Source organism: Oncorhynchus kisutch, linkage group LG26, assembly GCF_002021735.2.
Source record: "Oncorhynchus kisutch isolate 150728-3 linkage group LG26, Okis_V2, whole genome shotgun sequence".
Lineage (NCBI taxonomy): Eukaryota > Metazoa > Chordata > Actinopteri > Salmoniformes > Salmonidae > Oncorhynchus > Oncorhynchus kisutch.
In genome coordinates this window covers 32,385,078-32,406,538 of record NC_034199.2, presented here as the reverse complement: position 1 = coordinate 32,406,538, position 21,461 = coordinate 32,385,078, and the positions used below count along the sequence as shown (strand labels likewise).

Sequence of the window (21,461 nt, the reverse complement as noted above, 5' to 3'; positions counted from 1 at the left end):
TGACTTTTCAATACTAGGAAAAGGGACAAAATCTTATGAAACAAAATGTCAATGTATATGCAATGAAACCATGAGGTGTGTTAACTTACCCAGAATATCCTTAGCATGAACAGGCTCTTTCATCTTAATGGCCTCTCCACGCCCTGCGATGTTGACTGCAGATACACGGAAGTAGTAGTCAACATCTGGTGTTAGGCCGGACACAACGTACTCTGCTGTCCTCACTTCTCCCTTCTGGCTGATTACAACCCATTCTCCATTGTCTGCTTCTTCTTCCTCCTCTTCTTCTCCTTCTGATTCAGATGATTCTTCTTTGGGTGGTTTGCGTCGTAGACCCTCCACGTCCGTCAGCTGTTCAACAACGTAGCTGAGGATCTCACTGCCTCCATCCCACTCTGGCTTGGCCCATCCAAGGGTGATAGATGTCTTGGTTGAGTCAACCACTTTGAGCTTGGTAGGTTCATATGGTGGTTCTAATAAAGATAATTCACATAATGGAGATATAATTTTCATAGAGAAGTAAAGGATATGACTTTTACTTATTACATAAGTTAGATGGATGTTAAAGTTTTTTGCTTACCAACTGGATCAGCTGCTTTGTAGTAGTCAGACACATCTGAGAAGGGGCCCTCTCCGGCTTTGTTGATGGCACACACACGGTATTGATATTCATTGCCTTCTGTTAGGTTAAAGATAGTCGTAGTGTTGTTGTTAATCGGATCTTTCAAGACCTTTATCCAGCGAAGGCTCTTCTTGTCACGTCTCTCAAGGTAGTAGCCAGTTACTTGACTACCGCCATCCACACCTGGTTTGTCCCATACAACTACCATTGTTGATTTGGTTGTAGTTGTTACCTCTGGTGTGGCAGGCTGTCCTGGGGTAACTGTGGAATTAATATAAAGAGTAGGTTAAGTTCTGAAAATAAATCCAAAAACAGAGGGGTAACTGTCTTTTATGTCTTTTATAATAGAAGACTTAATATGCAAGTCAAGTTGATCATTTTGGGGAATGCCTGCTTTATATTCCATCAGATACAACTTCCGTTTGTGTGTTTCAAAATATTGTTTTTTACTTTGTATGCTACAATGTTATGTCCTGTTTTGTTTTATACTTACCAAATAAATTTTTGGCAACAACAGGCTCAGAGTCCAAGGGCTCTCCATTTCCGAACTTGTTGACACCCCTCACACGGAAAATGTACTCATTTCCTCGTACCAACTTCATGACACCTATGTAGCACTCTTCTAGTCTCTCAGACACGGTAGACCATACCACTCTGCTAGTTTCACGTTTCTCCACAACGTAATGGCTGACCTTAGCACCACCCTCATCAGTGATTGGCTCCCACTTAAGAATGATCTTGTCTGCTGTGACTAGCATAAACTGAATCAAGCCAGGAGGTGGTCCAGGTTTGTCTGGTGAAAAGGAGAAAACATTGAGTGCATTAATACATTATTTAACTCATAACAACATGTCTGTTGCAAATTAAAGTATGATACAATTACATGACATAAGCTAAATTTACATGTACAATTTTTTTTACCTAGAACTTCTATCCTGATGGTGGCAGATGCCGAACCCAGAGCGTTTTTGATCTTTATTTCATATGTGCCAGTGTGGCTACGAGTTGCGTCCTTGATGAGAAGACTAGAGGAATCAGTAGTGCTCTCGATGGAGAGTGTAGTGCTTGACACCATTTCTTTTCCATCCTTGTACCACTCAATTGTTGGCAGAGGCTTAGCAAGAATCCCCACTCTGATCTTAACCATGGATCCAGCTTTGTATTTCACAACATCTAAATACTCTGGAGGAAGATCGATCGCAGGGGCACCTGAACACGAGAAAAACAAAATATTAGCAACAAAATAATAAATCAAATATCAAGCAAATGACAGTTTCTTTAACCACTGAAAAGTAAAATGAGCTCAACTCACCACATGAATCGACACAAGTGATTGGACCGACGACATCAGATGGATTGCTGATAGAACCGATTGCGTTCTTTGCGTAAACTCTGAACTCATAGGATTCATTCTGGGTCAAGCCTGACATTGTGAAGTTCATCTCAATCACGTTAGTGAAGTTTGCCCTTGTCCATCTGCCTTCTGGGCAGTCCTTCCTCTCCACCATGTATCCAATGATCTTGCTGCCACCATCATAAGGCGGCCTAACCCAGGCCAGACTGATGGAGTTCTTTGTGATCTCGGAGACTCTTACAGCTGCCGGGGGCTCTGAAATACAAAATCAAATTGATCAAGAACAGTTGATGAAAAATACCAACACCATCCACAACAAATTCAGTGACCAAAAAAACAAAAATAATCCATAAGACATTTACCGCAGTTATCAATGGCGAGCACCTCTTCTGATGTTTTGCTGATTTTTCCAATACCAGCTGCATTTTCTGCTATCACCTTGAATTCGTAGATGAGGCCAGGGCAGATGTTTGTTACTCTCAGCTGTGTTCCAATGATTGCTACTTTGTTGACCTTTTGCCACAGAATACTGCTTCTCTCTTTCATCTGCAGGTGGTAGCCCGTGACAGTGTTTCCTCCATCTGTGACAGGCTCGTTCCAATTGACTGTAATGCTCTCTCTTGAAACCATGGTTACCCATGGTGTTGATGGAGGACCAGGGAATGCTAGAATAAACAATGTAATCCTGTAAATTTCAGTCTAATTCAAAGACAAATTTAGATAGTTATTAAGGTAGTGGGAATGGATGGTATACTAATAAATGATAGAGACACTTACTGTATGGAAGTTTCACTGTGATTGGTGGCGTGTCAATGTGGTCACTGATACCAAAGCGATTCTCTGCCTTGATTCTGAACTGATATTCCTCTCCTTTGGTAAGCTTGCCGGCCTTTATGGCACTTCTCGCAACCTGAGAAGACACTTCAGTCCAAGCAGGTGTGCTTGTTTCACGTCTCAGTACAACGTAGTTGGTAACTGGGCTGCCACCATCATACACAGGAGGAGCCCATTTGAGAGCCACTGTGGATTCAGTCACTTCGCCAACCTCAATAGGACCAGTTGGAGGACCAGGTCTATCCAACACAACGATGTTGATGAACATCTTGGTGATACCACTTGTATTGGAGGCGCTGATGTCATATCTGCCAGCATCACTTGCAATGCTCTCATTCAGTTTGATGATCAGGCTTTCAGCAGTAACTTGAGTGACCAATCTCTTGGACGGTTTCAGAATAACAGTGTTTCTTGACAGAATAACCTTTGCCAAAGGTTTGCTGGTCATAGGAAGCTCAAAGGTCAGATTTGATCCTGATCTCACATAGACAGTATTGCTGGGGTAGTTTTTCATGTCAAAATCTGGGGCCTCTGTAAAACAAACAGTCACAGCATATATGATTTAGCTAATTATCAGTTAACATACACGATTAGCCATGACAGATATGCTGACAATATTTATATAATGAAAAAATCTAAATTAGAAGAGGTGAGTTGAAAACCTACCCAGTTGATCTTTCACTACAACAGGAACGATCATCTCTTTGGGTTCGCCGAGTCCAGCATGATTCTGAGCACTAACTCTAAAGAAGTATTCAGCATTTTCCTTCAAGTTTTTGATTTGGAAGGAAGTTGTGTTCACAAGAGTAACCTTCGACCATTTGGGTTGTCCTTTCTCAAGTGCTTCAATGAAGTACTGAGTTACTCTGCTTCCACCATCGTGTTCTGGTCTAATCCATCCGATTGTAACACTGTCCTTGGTTACTGCAATAGCCCCAAGCTTTTGAGGTGGACTTGGTTTTTCTGCAAATATAAAGAACAAAAGTTATAAACAAACAAGATTGTATGGGGTAATTTCTTCATGCAAGTATCAAACAGCAAAATAACATACAAAGTAAAGAAATGTCAAACCTGTAATCTTTGTTCCATTCTTGGGGATAGCAGCAACACCCACTCCAAATTCGTTTTCTCCCATGACTCTGAAGTAATAGAAGGCTCCCTCTTGTAAATCTTCCACTTTGTAGGACAACGCGTGGCAGTTGTTGGTCACACCCACCCATGCCTTTTTGCTGGCTTCACGTTTCTCAACATGGTAGGCCTTCACAGCATCACCTCCATCATTTTCTGGAGCTGCCCATGTAACGGTAGCAGTGTCTTTGGTGACATCCTTAACAACTACATTAAGTGGTGGTCCAGGAGAGTCAAGAACCTTTACAACTATTGGTAATGTTACTGGGTCTCCAATGCCATTCTCTAATGTTACATTGTACTGTCCAGAGTCATTTCTTGTTGCCGTTTCAATTGTTAGTGAAGTGCAGCTGTGATTTGTTTCAATGGTTGCTCTTGCCTTGAGGTCTACTTCCTCCTTGCTCCATTCTACTGATGGTGCAGGTTTTCCCTTATAAGGTACAGTCAGAGTGAATGCGTTGCCATGCTTGACAATCAATGTCTTGCGCATTTCTATGTCAACATCAAACATAGGCTCCACAGTTCTATCCATTGCTGCGATAGGCTCAGAAATTGGACTTTGCTCACTTTCACCAATCTTGTTTATTGCCTTAACAGCAAACTCATATTCTTCATCTGCTGTAAGTCCAGAGACGGTGAACTCCATGCTCTTTATGTTCTGAATGGCCACTGTCCATTCCTCGTCCTTAAGTTTCTTATACTCCACACAGTATCCAAGGATTGGAGCTCCACCATCTTCTAGTGGCTTGTTCCAAATGATGGAGATTGAACTCTTGGTTGAATCAACAACCTTTGGTTTACTTGGTGGGTCTGGCTCGACCTGTTCATCTTCAGCCCTAAACGATGGGCATGCTTCACTTGGAGGACTCAAACCAGCAGCGTTTTCAGCAAACACGCGGAACACATATTCATATCCTTTTCGTAGTTTAGTTGCTGTGGTTGTCAATTCAGTCACAAGCTCTCTGTTCACACGGACCCAGAGTATACCTGCCGTGTCGCGCCTTTCAATTACATATCCAGTAATTTCACTGCCTCCATCTGAAACAGGTTTCTGCCAGACAAGTTTCATCTCCTCACTGGATACCTCCGTGATCTCACAATTTGTGGGAGCAGATGGTTTTGTGAATGGATCAGCCACTTTGACAACCTCACTCTCAAGAGTTTCGCCAAGTCCATACTTATTGACGGCCATGACCCTGAAGATGTATTCATTACCCTTGAGGAGATTTGTGACCTTGAAATGTGTCTTGTTCAGATCTGCATTCACCACTGTCCAAGCAAGACGGCTTGTTTCACGTTTCTCAACAACGTAGTGTGTGATATCTGCGCCGCCTGCTTCTTGAGGAGGACCCCATGCTAAGGTGACATCTTCTGCTGTAATGCCTGTAGTCGCCAGGGGGCCAGCGGGAGGTCCTGGCTTATCCAGGATCACAACGTCCACTGGTGTAGATACTGTTCCGGCAACATTTTGCAGAGTCAAAGTATATTGTCCAGAATCACGCCTTATGCAGTCCTTCACAATTACTGAGGTGCTGGTATCTGTTGCAAGAATCTGAATTCTGGCCCTGAGCTCGATCTCTTTGCCATCTTTTTTCCATGATGCTACTGGCAGTGGACGACCAGCGATATCTGCATTGATTTTAAGAACATCTCCGGCTTTTACAACTACAACAGCTCTGTACTTCACGTCCATCATGATACGTGGTGGATCCACATCATCCTTGACTGTGATTGAACCAGTGGAATCAGATGGGTCACTGAAGCATCCAGCAGCATTCTTTGCAATGACACGGAAGTCATACTGCTGGTCCTTGGTAAGGCCTGTGACGTCATAGTAGGTTTCCACCACGTTGGTGAAGTTACACCTCATCCAGCGGCCTTCTGGGAGATCTCTGCGTTCAATAATGTAACCAGTAACCTTGGCTCCACCATCGTACTCTGGCTTCGTCCAAGCGAGGGATACCGATGTTCTTGTGATAGCTGTCACAGTTGGCTCGCCAGGGGGATCGCATGGATCTCTTGCAGAAACAGCCTCACTAGCTTTGCTGCATTTTCCAATTCCAGCAATGTTTTCAGCATAAACGCGGTATTCATACCCCATGCCCTCTTCAATGCCAGTCACTTTGTATTCTGTATCTTTGATGAGACCTCTGTTCATCTTGTTCCAGATGATGCTGGTTCTCTCCTTTCGCTCCAAATGATATCCAAGAACTGTGCTGCCTCCGTCGTTGACTGGCTCATTCCATGTGACAAGCATGTAAATCTTGGTTGCATGTACCACTTTAGGAGTCGATGGTGGGCCAGGTAGCTTGAAGTTATACTGGGCTGTAATTCCACGGGAATCTGTATGTTGACTCTTTCCATAACGATTTACAGCATAGATACGGAACTGGTATTCAGCACCCTTTGTCAATCGGGAGGCTTTAATTGCTGTTGTTGCAACATTTGCTGAGACCATTTGCCAATCTGTTGCGTTTGTATCTCTCTTCTCTACAATGTAGTTGTTGATGCAGCAACCACCATCATACTCTGGTGGAGCCCATGACAATGAAATACTGTCTGAAGTTACAGCAGTTGGTTTGATAGCAGTTGGTGGACCAGGTTTGTCAAGGACAATAATTCCAATCTCTGCTATTTTCAATCCACCTGGGTTTGCGGCAGTGATTTCATATTTTCCGACATGTTCTCTGCCCGCCTCCTTTATAATAATTTTGGATGAGGTCTTGGTATTCAGAATTGTCAATGAGCTTGTTTGCTTCAAAGGAAGGCCATGATGTTTCCATGCAATAACAGGTTTAGGTCGGCCCCTAACTGGGATTTCAACTGTAAGATCACCTCCAGCCTTCACACTGTAAGTGTTGAATAACACCTCAATTGAGGGTTCAATAGCAATATCTTTTGTTGTCACAGGTAGACCAAGTTCCTTTGGTACACTCTTTCCCTTCTCATTGATTGCAATGACTCTGAATGAATATGCGTCACCTGCTACTAGGTTTGCAATAGTTGTTTCCAGGATTTTGACTGTGCATGAAGGATTCCACTTCTGGGTACCCTTGTCATCCTTACCTTGCACCTCAACGTTGTAGCACATTACTTTGCTTCCACCATCATGAGTTGGCTTTTCCCAGGCAAGTGATACACTGTTTTTCGTGAGATCTGTAACTCTGACATTTCGTGGTGGCATAGGCACTTCAGAAACTTTAATTGGGTTTTTGGTTTCAGCCATCAACCCAATGCCATACTCATTTACAGCACATACACGGAAGTAGAAAATGCATCCCTCTGGCAACTCATCAATCTTGAAGGAATTAGTTAAGCAGTTAGTTGTCACGGCAGTGTAAGCCTTTCTGGTGGATTCTCGCTTCTCCACAATGTAATTGGTTATTTTTGATCCACCGTCTGTGAGTGGTGTTTCCCAAACAAGATTTACAGAATCTTTTTTGATATCTTTGACTGCAAAGGCCTGTGGAGCACTTGGTGTGTCCAACACTCTGACGTTGATAAGTGCAGATTTTTCACCAGTGTTATTCTCAAGGTTCAATGTGTATTTGCCACTGTCGAATCGGTTTACATTGTCAATTACAAGCATAGTATATGAGCTTGTGGATTCTATCATGACACGTTCTGTCAGCTCGCCGTCCAACTTTGCCCATTTAACTTCAGGTTCAGGTCTTCCTCTGATTGTGACAAACAGACGCAGAGATCCACCTGCACGGACAGAGACAACCTTCCTGAGGTTGGCATCCAGTTCAATCTCTGGTGCCTCAACTCTTTCTGCAGCAATCACAGTGCCATGTATATCTGCAGGCTCACCAACTCCCTCTGAATTGATAGCACAGACGCGGAATTTGTATTCTAGTCCTGCCTTCAAGTCCTTAATAGTGAGGTGTGTCGCCTGGATGCCAGTTGGAGGTGTACATATGGTCCATTCATACTCCTTAGCAGGTTCTTTCACCTCTTCTACTGCTGCTGTTTCCACTTCCTCCTCTTCTTCCGAATACTCTTCTTCTGCTGCTGCTGCTTCTTTCCTTTTCTTTTCCTCTTCCATTGCTTTCCTCTCCTCATCTGTCACCTCTCTCATTTCAACAATGTACCCTTTGATATATGCTCCACCGTCAGAAGCGGGTTTGCCCCAAGTCAAGGACACAGTCGAGCTGGTGTGATCTGTCACCTTAGGATGGTGTGGTGGTCCAGGTGCTGTTGTAGCATTGCATGCTCTGTAGAACAGGGAGAGTTCGCTCAGATCTCCCACTCCAGCTTCATTCTCTGCAGAAACACGATATTCATAGAAATGACCATCCAAAAGCCCAGTGACTTTGAAGTGTAGATCAGTCAATGGCTGCCGGTTGCATTTGGTCCACCTTACACCATCCTTGTCACGTTTCTCAAGATGGTAGCAGTCGATTTCTGCTCCACCATTGTTCTCTGGCTTTGACCATGATAGGACCATAGAATCCTTTGTTATTTTACTTGCTTCAGGTGTTCCGGGTGCACTTGGAGGCTTGTATGGATTGCGTGCGGTTACTGCCTCACACTCCAAAGTATCACCAATGCCATATTTGTTCACAGCCCTAACCCTGAAGATATATTCATTCAATTCCAGTAGGTTGATCACTTTGAAATTTGTAGCTTGAATATTTGCGTTAACCACAGTCCAGGATAACCGACTGGTCTCTCTCTTTTCCAGAATATAGTGACTTATAGCTGCACCACCATCCAGAGAGGGATCAGTCCAAGATAGGAAGCATCTGTCGGCAGTCAGTCCAGTGACTCTCAGTGGTCCAGTGGGTGCACCTGGTTTATCAAGGACCTTCACAGTGATTGGGATTGTCTTTACCCCACCGATATTGGTGAGACTGAGGTCATAGTTTCCACTATCTAACCTTGTGCAGTCCTTGATATGCATAGCTGCACGTTTCTGTGTAGTTTTCACTTCAATTCGAAGAGCTTTGTCCATTTGCTTTCCTTCCTTCAACCATAAGACCTCAGGAGCGGGTTTGCCATAGATGTCAGCATCCAAAACTAAGTTGTCCCCAGCATTAACAACAATGACATCCTTGTATTTAGGATCCATTGAGGCTCTTGGTGCTTCAATCTCATCTGTGGCAGTAATGGGTCCAGTGCTGTCAGAAGGCTCACTGAAAATACCAGCGGCATTTCTTGCAATCACTCTGAACTCATATTTTTCATTTTCTGTCAAGCCAGAGATGGCAAATTCTGTCTCAATGACATTTGTGAAGTTGGCTCTCATCCAGCGACCCTCAATGTTGGCTAGATCTCTCCGCTCCACAATATATCCAGTGATCTTACTGCCTCCATCATACAGTGGCTTAGTCCATTGAATCACAATGTGATTCTTGGAGATAACAGTAGCCTCAGGGGTACCTGGTAGATCAACTGGATCTCGAGCAACGAATGATTCTGATATTTTGGATGCTCTGCCAATGCCAACAATGTTTTCAGCATAGACCCTGTATTCATATCCAATGTCCTCCTCAAGATTACATATCTTGAAAGAGGTATCAGCGATGAGGGCTTTGTTGAGTTTCGTCCACATAATGCTGGTTCTTTCTTTAGATTCAAGATGGTATCCAATAACCGTACTACCACCATCATTGACTGGCTCATTCCATTCAATAATCATTTGATCCTTTGTTGCAGATTTGATGTATGGAGTTCCAGGTGGTCCTGGGGATTTGTATGGATATTGCACCACAATTGATTTTGTGTCCAAAGGAGCGCCCTTTCCATATCTATTCTCAGCACAGATTCTGAAACAATACTCTGCGCCCGTTTTCAGCTTGGTTATTTTGATAGCTGTTCTAGCTAGCTGTGCATTCACACTTTGCCATGCTGTTTGTGTTGTATCTCGTCTTTCCACATTGTAATGCTTTACTTGACATCCGCCTGTGTACTCCGGGGCTCCCCATGAAAGACTGACAGAGTTATTGCTTACTTCAAGGACTTTAATGGGTCCGGTTGGAGGACCAGGTTTGTCAAGGATTGTGATTCCTATGTCTTCAGAGAATAAGCCAGCTGTGTTAGTTGCCATAATGGTATACTTTCCAAAGTCGTCCTTACATGCCTCAGTAATTTTAATGGTAGCAGTTGTTGCTGTGTTTATCACATTCACTCTTGTTGTCATTTTCAATGGCAGACCCTCTTTCTTCCAAACAATTTGGGGTTTCGGCCTACCAAACACTGGGATTTCTACTATCAGATCGTCACCAGCTTTGACGGTGTAGGTGTTGAACATGAGTTTTAAGCTTGGTTCAATAGTCATGTCATTAGCAACAACTGGCATAGCCAGTGCTTTAGGCTCACTCTTTCCCTTCTCATTGTAAGCTACGATACGGATCAGATACTCCTGTCCAGCAGTAAGTCCAGTGACTGTGCCATGACAATCACCCTTTGTGGATGTTGCAACACCCCATTTGTCCCCTCCCTTTTGCTGCATCTCAACTAGGTAACCAGTAATTCTGCTTCCACCATCATGCTCTGGTTTTTCCCATCTGAACGATGCGCTGACTTTAGTAACATCAGTCAAGAAGATCTTTCCGACTGGTAGAGGCACCTCAGAGGCCTTTGTTGCAAGCTTTGTTTCAGTCGACGATCCAACTCCATATTCATTCTCAGCCATAACTCTGAAGTAATACATAGCCCCCTCAACAAGGTTTTCAACCTTGTAGGTTGTTTTGTTGACCTTGGTTGTTACATTTGCAAAAGCTTTCCTGATTGATTCACGTTTGTCAACAACATAATTCTTGATTTTCGCTCCGCCATCAGTAAGAGGGGCATCCCAAACAAGAGTTATGGAGTCTTTCTTGATCTCTGTCAGTTTGAGATTCAGAGGGGCACCTGGTGTATCTAGCACTTTCACAGTTACAAATTCAGAAACGGTACCACTGCTGTTCTTCACAGTCACATTGTACTTTCCAGAATCACTTCTGTCACAAGAGTCAATGGAAAGCTGAGTATAGTTGAGACCTTTATCAACCACTGCTTTCTCTTGCAATTCTCGTTCTTCTTCCACTTCTTCAACCTTCTTCAGCTTACACCACTTAATCTCTGGCGTTGGTCTGCCTTTGAATGGTACATTGATTCTCACAGATCCTCCAGCACGCACCACAATTCCTTTCCTCAATTCCGAGTCCAGTTGAATTTCTGGATCCTCTACCTTCTCCTCTGGTTTAGATGTTCCAGATACAGCAGCTAGTTCACCAACACCCAGTTTATTGATAGCACAGACCTGGATGTGATATTCCTGACCCTCAGTAAGTTTTGTGATTTCAAATTTATTGACCCGCAGGCCTGTTGGTGGTGTGCACATTGTCCATTCCTCCTCCTCAGCTTTGCAAATCTCTACAATGTATCCCTGGATAGGACTGCCACCGTCATTGAGAGGCTTTCCCCATGCGACTGTGATTGAGCTCTTTGTGGTATCAATCACATGTGCATGTGTGGGTGCCCCAGGTTTGTACTTGGGATCACTGGCCTTAAAGTATGATGTTGGTAGACTTGGCTCACCAACACCGGCTGCATTTTCAGCAGATACTCTAAACTCATATTCATGATCTGATGTCAGACCTGTTACTCTGAAAGATAGGTCTGTGACCTTTTGCCTGTTGCATTTGGTCCATTTAACTCCAGCTCTGTCTTTCTTCTCAATGATGTAAGTAGTAATGTTACTTCCCCCATCAGTCTCTGGTGCAGAATAGCAGACAGTCATGGAATCCCGGGCAATGTTCGTTACATCATTAACATGTGGTGCACCAGGGACAACAAATGGATTTTTCATTATTACTGCTGAAGACTCCACATGTTCACCAATGCCATAACTGTTGATAGCCATGACACGGAAAATATACTCATTGCCCTCCAGGAGACTAGTTACTTTATACACTGTGGTCTCACAGCTGTTAGAAACCATAGTCCAAGCAAGACGACTGGTTTCACGCCTCTCAATGAGGTAGTGTGTGATGTTGCTGCCTCCATCATGTAGTGGAGCACGCCATGACAGAGTACATTTGTCACAAGCGACTCCAGTGACATGGAGGGAACCTACAGGTGGTCCTGGTCTGTCTAGTACATTCACCTTGAATGGAACTGACTCTGATCCAGCAACATTTGTCAGGACAAGTTTGTAATTTCCACCGTCAACTCTGACAGAATCCTTCACAACTATCATTGCGACGCTTTCTGTATTTTTGACCTCCAATCTCATTGTATTCTTTTCAATTTCCACATCATCCTTGAACCACTGGATTGTGGGTACTGGCTTTCCATGTACATCAGCATCAAGTTTGAATGTGTCTCCTGCATTGATAATGATCGTTTTGGTGAACGCAGGATCAATAGAATATCTTGGTGCTTCCACCTCATCGTTTGCTGTTATAGGTCCACTGTTATAAGATGGCTTGCTGAATGTTCCAACTGCATTCTTAGCAATGACTCTGAAGTCATACTGTGCATCAGCAGTTAGTCCAGTAGCAGTAAACCTGGTCTCAATAACATTGGTAAAGTTTGCCTTCATCCAGCGTCCCTCTGGAAGGTCACGTTTCTCAACAACATAACCAGTAATCACACTTCCTCCATCATATTCTGGCTTTGTCCATTCAATGGTGATGGACTCTTTGTTTACAATGATAGCCTCTGGGGTGCCAGGAGGATCACAAGGATCACGTGCAACACAACCCTCTGAGATTTTGCTGCATCTGCCAATACCAACAATATTTTCAGCATAAACTCTGAATTCATATTCAACAGCCTCCTCTAAGGGACCGGTTTTGTAAATGGTGTCTTTAACGAGTGATTTGTTAAGCTTAGTCCAGAGGATGCTGTTTCTCTCTTTCCTTTCAAGGTGATAGCCTAGAACAGAACTACCTCCATCTGCGACTGGTTCATGCCACTCCACAACCATATATTCCTTGGAGAGAGATGCAATGAATGGAGTGCCGGGTGGGCCAGGTTCTTTGTAAGGGTACTTTATAGTCAAAGGATGTGAGTCCAAACCGTAACTCTTGCCATATCGATTTTGAGCAATGATTCTGAATTGATATTCAGCCCCAGTTTTCAGCCTTTGCACCTTGAGTGTAGTTCTTGCCACGGAGGCAGCAACATTCTCCCAAGTTGTGGTGGTTGTGTCTCTTTTCTGAACAATGTAATTTGAAATCTGGCAGCCACCAGAATGCTTTGGTGGACCCCAAGAAATAGTTGCAGTGTTAATAGTAACTTCATCAAACTTTACAGGTCCACTTGGTGGGCCAGGTTTATCAAGAGCAATGATTTCAATTGTTGCGTTCTTTTCCCCAACTACATTAGTAACATTAATGCCATACATTCCACCATCTTCTCCTGTAGCCTCTGTGATACTTAGAGTTGTGCTATCTGGTGTGTTAGAGATTTTAACCCTTGAGGTGTGGAGTAGGATTGATCCATCCTTTGTCCATTTAACTGCTGGTTTAGGACGTCCTGCGATCGGGATTTCAACCTTGAAGTCTTTACCAACCCGAACACTGTAATTGCTAAATGCAGGTCTAACATCAGGCTCGATAACAAGGTCCTTTGCTGTCACTGGAAGTGCAAGTTCTCTTGGGTCACTCTTTCCTTTGTCATTGATAGCAAACACTCTGAAAATATATTCTTCACCCGGATTTAGATTGTTGACAACAGACTCCATTGCTCTGACAGTTGCAACACCTGACCATTTCTCAGAGCCTTTAGGTTGTATCTCTAGCAGGTAATGAATGATTCTACTTCCACCATCATGCTCAGGCTTCTCCCAGGCAAGAGAGATGCTTGTCTTGGTTTGGTCAACAACACTCAGTTTTCGTGGGATTTGGGGTACTTCTGAGGCTTTGATGGGATCAACGGTTGCTGTAGGCAAGCCAACACCATGTTCGTTTTCAGCAAGGACTCGGAAATAATAATTGCAACCCTCTTGAAGGTTCTCAACCTTGTATGATAATTTGTGGCAGTTTGTCACCACAGCTGCATAGGCTTTCCTGGTGCTTTCCCGCTTCTCAACAATATAGTTTCTGATTTTAGCTCCTCCATCCAACACAGGGGCATCCCATGTAAGTGTCACTGATTCACCAGTGATATCTTTCACTTTGAGATTGACTGGGGCACTAGGTGTGTCAAGAACTCTAACGGTAATTAAAGCAGATTTTTCACCACTGGCGTTCTCTGCAGAAACAGTGTATTTTCCACTGTCAAATCTGTTGACATTATCAATCACAAGGGACGTGTAACTACTTGTCACTTCAACTTGTGCATTCTCCTTAATAGGACCTTCATCCTTTCCCCATTTGACTTCAGGTTGAGGTCGCCCTCTGATAGGAATGAACAGTCTGAGGGAACATCCAGCCTTAATGTTCACAACCTTTCTCAGGTCTGGGTCAATGTCCAGATCTGGTTCCTCAATCCTCTCCTCGACAAGAATGATTCCAGAGACATCTGAATGGTCTCCAACACCAAGCTTGTTGACAGCACAAACTCTGAACTTGTACAAATGCATTTCCTCCAATTTTCTAACTTCAAATCTTGTTTGTTTGATGCCACTTGGTGGAGTACAGATTGTCCACACCTCAGCAGGTTCTTCCTCTGTAGCTCCTTCTGCACTTCCTTTTTCTGCGGTTTCTGCCTTGGAAGGTGCTGCGTCTGCAGGTGCAGGTGCTGCTTCGGCGGGTGTTGCCTCAGCAGGTGTTGCCTCAGCTGCTCCTTCAGCGGGTGCTTCCTCTCCCTCAGCAGCTGGTGCCTTAGTGGCCGGTTCCACAACGATGGGTTGCTTAGTGAGAGATGCAGGAGATGGCACTTCGCATTTCTCCACAATGTATCCTTGAATCTCACATCCTCCGTCATATATAGGTTTGCCCCATGACAGGAAAACTGAAGTTTTGCTTATGTCAGTTACTTTAGGATTAATTGGTGCACCTGGTCTGAAGATTGGATCCAAAGCCTTGTAGAAAACTGTTGGGGAGCTTGGCTCTCCAACTCCAGAGACATTCTCAGCCAGAACTCTAAATTCATAAATATGACTTTCCATAAGTCCGGTGACTTTGTAGGTTAAGTCAGTAACGGTCTTCCTATTGCATCTGGTCCATCTCACACCCTCCTTATCGTGCTTCTCAATAATGTATCCAATAATATTACTGCCACCATCATATCCAGGAGCCTCCCAGGTAATCACCATTGAATCCTTTTTGACATCGGAGACCTCCAACCTACTTGGTGAATCTGGGGGAACGAATGGGTCTTTGACAGTCACAGCAATTGATTCCAGACCCATACTAAGTCCAAATTTGTTTACTGCCTGGACTTTGAAAATGTACTCATTTCCCTCCAAGAGTTTTGTAACCTTCAGATAATTTGACTCACACTTATTATCAACAACAGTCCAAATTAATCTGCTTGTCTCCCTTCTTTCTACAATGTAATGAGTGATTTTACTGCCACCATCATAGAGTGGGGATTTCCAAGCAAGGCAACATTGATCATTTGTGATGCCAGTGACAGAGATAGGACCTTGTGGTGCCCCAGGTTTATCCAGAACAACCACATTGATCTTCACTGACTTCTCGCCTCCTGGATTTTTTAGAAGTAAAGTGTACTTGCCTCCATCTTCAAGTTTAGCCTCTTTGACAGTCAACAAAGTGGTGCTGTCTGTATTTTTTATGTCTCTTGTGATAGTGTTTGCAAGGGGTGCCTCGTGGCCACTCTTCATCCAGAGGATTTCGGGTATTGGACTACCATGAACATCGGCATCGATTTTGAAGCCATCTCCAGCATTAACATAAACAGTTTGTGTGAACTGTGGGTCAATGCTAATACGTGGAGGGTCGATTTCATCTTTAGCAGTAATTGGTCCAGTGCTGTATGAGGGAAGGCTGAAAACACCTGCTGCGTTTCTTGCAATAACACGGAACTCATATTTCTGGTTCTCCACAAGGCTGGTTGCCACATACTCGGTTTCAATGATATTTGTGAAGTTGGTTTTGTTCCAGCGGCCCTCTGGCAACTCTTTCTTCTCTACAATATAGCCGGTGACATTGGCACCACCATCATACTCTGGCTTTGTCCATGTGATTGTTACAGAATCCTTTGTTATCTTAGTAGCCTCAGGATCTCCGGGGGGATCGCAAGGATCCCTAGAAATGTGACCTTCGGAAAGTTTGCTAACTTTTCCAATTCCCACAATGTTTTCAGCGTAAACTCTGAATTCATATTCCTGTCCTGGTTCCAGACCAGTGGTCTTGTAAGATGTATCCTGGATGAGAGACTTATTGAGCTTCACCCAGAGAATACTGTTTCTCTCTTTGCGCTCAAGATGATATCCCAGCACAGTGCTTCCACCATCATTAACAGGCTCATTCCACACAACTACCATGCTATCCTTTGTGGAAGACTGTACAGATGGTGTTCCTGGAGGGCCTGGTAATTTGAATGGATACTCAGCAACAACAGACCCTGAGGTCAGAGATGGGCCCTTTCCATACCTGTTCTGAGCGGTCACCCTGAACTGGTACTCTGAACCGTTTTTCAGCCTCGAAGCTTTAATCGTTGTTCTTGCATGATTTGGAGACACGACCAACCAAGTTTGTGTGGACGTGTCTCTCTTTTCTACAAGGTAGCTGTTGATTGTTGCACCACCATCATACTCTGGAGGAGTCCAGGAGAAAAGCACACTGTCCGTAGTAACAGCCTCAACTTTAATTGGGCCCTTTGGTGGTCCAGGTTTGTCAAGAACAACTACTGAGATGTATAAAGATGTATCCCCAGCGGTGTTTGCGAGTATGATTCGGTACTGACCAACATCTTCTCTGCATGCCTCTTTGATTTGAAGATTGATCAGTTTATCTGATCCTCCAAAGTTAACTCTGGTGGTACGCTTCATAGGTAGATTGTCCTTTATGAATGAAATAGTTGCTCGGGGACGAGCAATAAACGGAATCTGTACTGTCAAATCCTCTCCTGCTAGAACACTGAATGTGTTGAATAACATTTTAGCTGATGGGACAATCACAAGATCTTTAGCAATCACTGGCACACCAATTTGTCGTGGATCACTTGTTCCTTTTTCATTTCTTGCTGCTACACGGAACATGTACTCTTCACCTGGTGTCAGTCCAGGGACAACTGCTTCTAATGTTTTGACAATGGAAGACTGGACCCATTTCTCGGCACCTTTGCTCAGCATCTCAATAACATAGCATACCACTCTACTTCCTCCGTCATGCTCTGGTTTCTCCCAAGACAGGGTGGCACTAGTCTTGGTAACATCGGCGAGGGTGATTTTGGCAGGAGGCTGTGGTTTTTCAGAAACTTTAACTGATTCACGGGTTTCAATTGGTAGGCCAATTCCATATTCATTTTCAGCTAAAACTCTGAAGTAGTAGTTACACCCCTCCTGCAGCTGGTCAACTTTCCAGGTGTTCTTATGACAGTTAGAATTTACAGTGGCATATGCTTTCCTTGTTGATTCACGTTTTTCAACAATGTAGTTCTTAATCTTTGCTCCACCGTCATTTACTGGAGCATCCCAGATAAGAGTGACAGATTCTTTAGTGACGCTGTTGATCTTGAGATTTTGCGGGGCACCTGGGGTATCTAGCACTCTGACATTCACAGCAGCTGTATTGGATCCAGAACTGTTTTCTATTGTGAGCACGTACTTGCCACTGTCAAATCGGTTGACATTTTCCACCACCAGTGATGTGTAAGAAGTTGTGCTTTCAATGGTTGCTCTCGTAATAGGTTCACCATCTTCTTTGGTCCATTTTGCCTCGGGTGATGGTCTTCCTCTGATAGGTACAAAAAGTCTCAATGTGTTACAGGCTCTGATATTCACAACCTTCTTTAGCTCTGCATCCAGGTCAAATTCCGGTGGAAGCAGCCTGTCTTGAGCTCTCGGTGTGCCAGGAATAGTTGCTTCCTCTCCAATACCCTCACTGTTTACGGCAGAAACTTGTATCATGTACTCTTTGTCCTCCTCTAAGTTCATAAGGGTAAACGATGTACCCATTAGTCCTCCTGGCGGAGTAACAATTGTCCATTCCTCCTCCCCAGGAATGCAGGTCTCCACAATGTATCCTGTGATTTCAGAACCACCATCATAATTTGGCTTGTTCCATGCAATCGTAATGGACGACTTGTTTGTGTCCACGACTCTTGGGTTTCCTGGAGGGCCTGGTTCGTAGAGGGTGTCAGTAGCCTTGTAGAAAGGACTTGAATTGCTTGGTAAGCTTAATCCAGCTGCATTCTCTGCAAGAATTCTGAATTCATATTCATGTGTTACTAGAAGCCCAGTTACCTTGAACTGCAAGTCTTTTACTTTCTTCTTGTTGCATTTAACCCAGCGAAGACCAATCTTGTCTTTCCTTTCAATATTATAGTTTGTGATTGGAGTTCCACCATCATACTCAGGAGCCTTCCACATAAGAATCATTGAATCCTTAGTGATTATTGTTACTTCAGGATCCTTTGGAGGATCTGCTGGCACCCATGGATTGTTTGCAATAGTTGGAGCAGATTCTAGAGGCTCTCCGACTCCATATTTGTTGACTGCCATTACTCTGAATATGTACTCATTTCCTTTGAGTAACTTGTTCACCTTAAATTGGGTATCAGTTAAGCCTGAGGCCGAATTTGTCCATGCAAGCCTGCTTGATTCACGCTTTTCAATCACGTAATGGTCAATCTCTGCACCACCATCATCTGCGGGTGGAGCCCATTCCAAAATACAGTTGTCAGATGTGATATCTGACACCACCAGGGGTCCTCCAGGTGGACCTGGCCTGTCAAGGACTTTGACATTAAAGATATGCTTGGCAAACCCTCCAACATTTGTGGCAGTCAGAACAAATTCACCTCCATCTCTTCTTAACGAGTCTTTGTTAATCAGAGTTGTTGTTAAGTCAGTCATTTTAATTGTCAATTTCATCGTATTTTCAATGTCCTTTCCACCCTTGGTCCACACCATGGATGGTAGTGGTTGGCCTGCAACATCTGCCTCAAGTTTGAAGTTTTCCCCTGCTTTCAGTAGAATCACATCCTTGAATTTGGCATCAACCATGATTCGTGGTTCCACAATATCATCTGTGCAGGTGATGGGATCCGATGGCTCAGATGGTTCACTTACTGAACCAGCTGCATTTTTGGCAAGTACACGGAATTCATAGGCCTCATTCTGAGTTAACCCACTTACAGTGAAAGTGGTCTCAATGATGTTTGTGAAGTTGGCCCTCATCCAACGACCAGCTGGTAAGTCTCTCTTTTCCACTACGTAGCCAGTAATCTTGAACCCACCATCATATTCAGGCTTTGTCCATTGAATTGTTACTATATTCTTGGAAACAAAGATTGGCTCTGGTTGACCTGGTGGATCCACTGGATCAAGGGCTAGCATTGCTTCTGAAGCCTTGCTTGGTTTACCAATTCCCGCCATGTTTTCAGCAGTGACGCGGAATTCATATGCAACTCCATCTTCCAGTCCACTTGATTTGAATTGATTATCTTTCACCGTGGATTTGCTGATCTTTTGCCAAAGGATGCTGCTTCTCTCTTTTCTCTCAATGTGATATCCAATGACTTCACTTCCACCATCATAAACAGGTTCATTCCAGCCAATTGTCATTGTGTCTTTGGTAAAGGCCACAACCTTTGGAGTACTAGGTGGCCCAGGGGGTTTGAATGGATATGCAGCAACCACTGACTCTGAGATGATTGGTTGACCAGCACCATATCTGTTTTTAGCTTTGACTCTGAACTGGTATTCCGCACCAGTCTTCAGACGAGTAGCTTTAAATATTGTACGGATTACCGATGATGTCAATTCTATCCATGACGTTCCTGTAGTTTCCCTTAATTCAACAATGTAATTGTTGATTGGTACACCTCCATCATTCTCAGGCGTTCCCCAAGAGATGACAGCATAGGTACGGGAGATTTCATCTATTTTTATTGGTCCCTTTGGAGGTCCAGGGACATCGTGCACTTTTACTATGATGGTATCTGTCACTGAGCCAACTATGTTCTTCCCTGTCATGCCATAATGTCCTGTGTCACTCCTTATGCATTCTGTTATATTCAGGATACTTGTGGTTGCAGTACGTTCAGTGATTATTCTTGGGGTTATCTTGAGGTGCTGACCATCTTTCGTCCATGAAACAGTTGGTTTTGGACGTCCCATAACTGGTATCTCAACTTTAATCTCATCTCCTGCCCTGGCAATGACAATTTTCTGGCATATTCCACGCAGGTCAAATTCTGGCATTGTTATTGTTTCCTTGATAGTAACAGGCTTGCTGTCACAAGGACCACTTCTTCCAGAGTGGTTTACAGCCATGACACGGAATATATACTGTTCATTTTCATTCAGGTTCTTCACTATGAAGTCCATTGTCTTGACAGTTGTCACATGGGACCACTGGTCTCCTCCCTTCTTTTGAGCTTCAAGGACATATCCAGTAACTCTACTACCACCGTCATGTTTTGGCTTTGTCCATGCAAGACTGACAGAGGTCTTGGTGACATCTGTAGCATAAACGCTCTCAGGGGGAGTTGGTGCTTGAGATGCTCGAATTGGATCTGTAGTCTCAACCGACTCGCCAATTCCGTACTCATTTTCAGCCGACACTCTGAAGTAATATTCTGACCCTTCTGCTAGATCAGGAATTCTAACTGTGCTATTTGGACACACTGATATTATGGTGGAATATGCTTTGCGTGTTGACTCTCTCTTTTCAATTATATAATTTGTTATCTTTGAACCACCATCGATAAGCGGCAGTTCCCATTGAAGAGTGATGCTCTCTTTGTCAATGTGCTTTGGCTTCAGATTAATTGGTGGTCCAGGTGAATCCAGAACTCTCACATTGACATGAGCAGTCTTCTCTCCTGCAGCATTCGTAAGGATCAAGTTGTATCTTCCTGCATCATTTCTTGTGCAGTCAGGGATGACAAGCATAGTGTATGACTCTGTGCTGTCAATGTTAGCACGTCCTTTGAGTGGTGTGTCTTCGCCCTTCGTCCAAGCTACTTCAGGAGCTGGGCGACCCTTAATGGGCACAAATATGCGGATGGAACATCCCGCCCTGACAACAAGGGTTCTTCTCAGCTCAACATCCAGTTCAAGGTCTGGCTCTTCTTCACGTTCAATAATTTCAACCAGTTCTTCAGTTTGAGCTGGTTCACCAACTCCCTCTGCATTCATTGCACTGACTCTGAAGTGGTATTTTGCTCCCACTTTCAAGTTAGGAACAACAAATTCTGTAATTCTCAGTGGAGCAGTTGGTGTGTCCTTGAACCATTCCTCTTCTCCATCTTTTTTATGCTCAACAAAGTACCCTGTGACTTCAAGCCCACCATCTTCAAGTGGTTTCCCCCAGAAGAATGTTGCAGAAGTCTTTGTTGTATCTGTAATTCTTGGGTTGATTGGAGGTCCAGGTGCATCTAAAATAGTAATAGAAGTGATCAGTATTTGATTAAAAGATAACATTAAGGCAAATCCCTATATATAATGAT

General features: G+C 43.8%; 1 protein-coding gene across 1 annotated transcript in view; it reads right to left on the bottom strand.

The window, feature by feature from the left end:
* Nucleotides 1-21,461, bottom strand: part of ttn.1 (titin, tandem duplicate 1) — a 167,902-nt gene that overhangs the window by 28,537 nt on the left and 117,904 nt on the right. The window contains exons 184-192 of the mRNA XM_031805693.1: nucleotides 3,882-21,389; nucleotides 3,477-3,773; nucleotides 2,754-3,341; nucleotides 2,339-2,641; nucleotides 1,935-2,231; nucleotides 1,544-1,831; nucleotides 1,116-1,415; nucleotides 581-883; nucleotides 90-473 (exon numbers count right to left, since the gene is read on the bottom strand). Coding sequence (XP_031661553.1) covers nucleotides 90-473; nucleotides 581-883; nucleotides 1,116-1,415; nucleotides 1,544-1,831; nucleotides 1,935-2,231; nucleotides 2,339-2,641; nucleotides 2,754-3,341; nucleotides 3,477-3,773; nucleotides 3,882-21,389 — 20,268 coding nt within the window. The remainder of the gene's footprint in view (nucleotides 1-89; nucleotides 474-580; nucleotides 884-1,115; nucleotides 1,416-1,543; nucleotides 1,832-1,934; nucleotides 2,232-2,338; nucleotides 2,642-2,753; nucleotides 3,342-3,476; nucleotides 3,774-3,881; nucleotides 21,390-21,461) is intronic.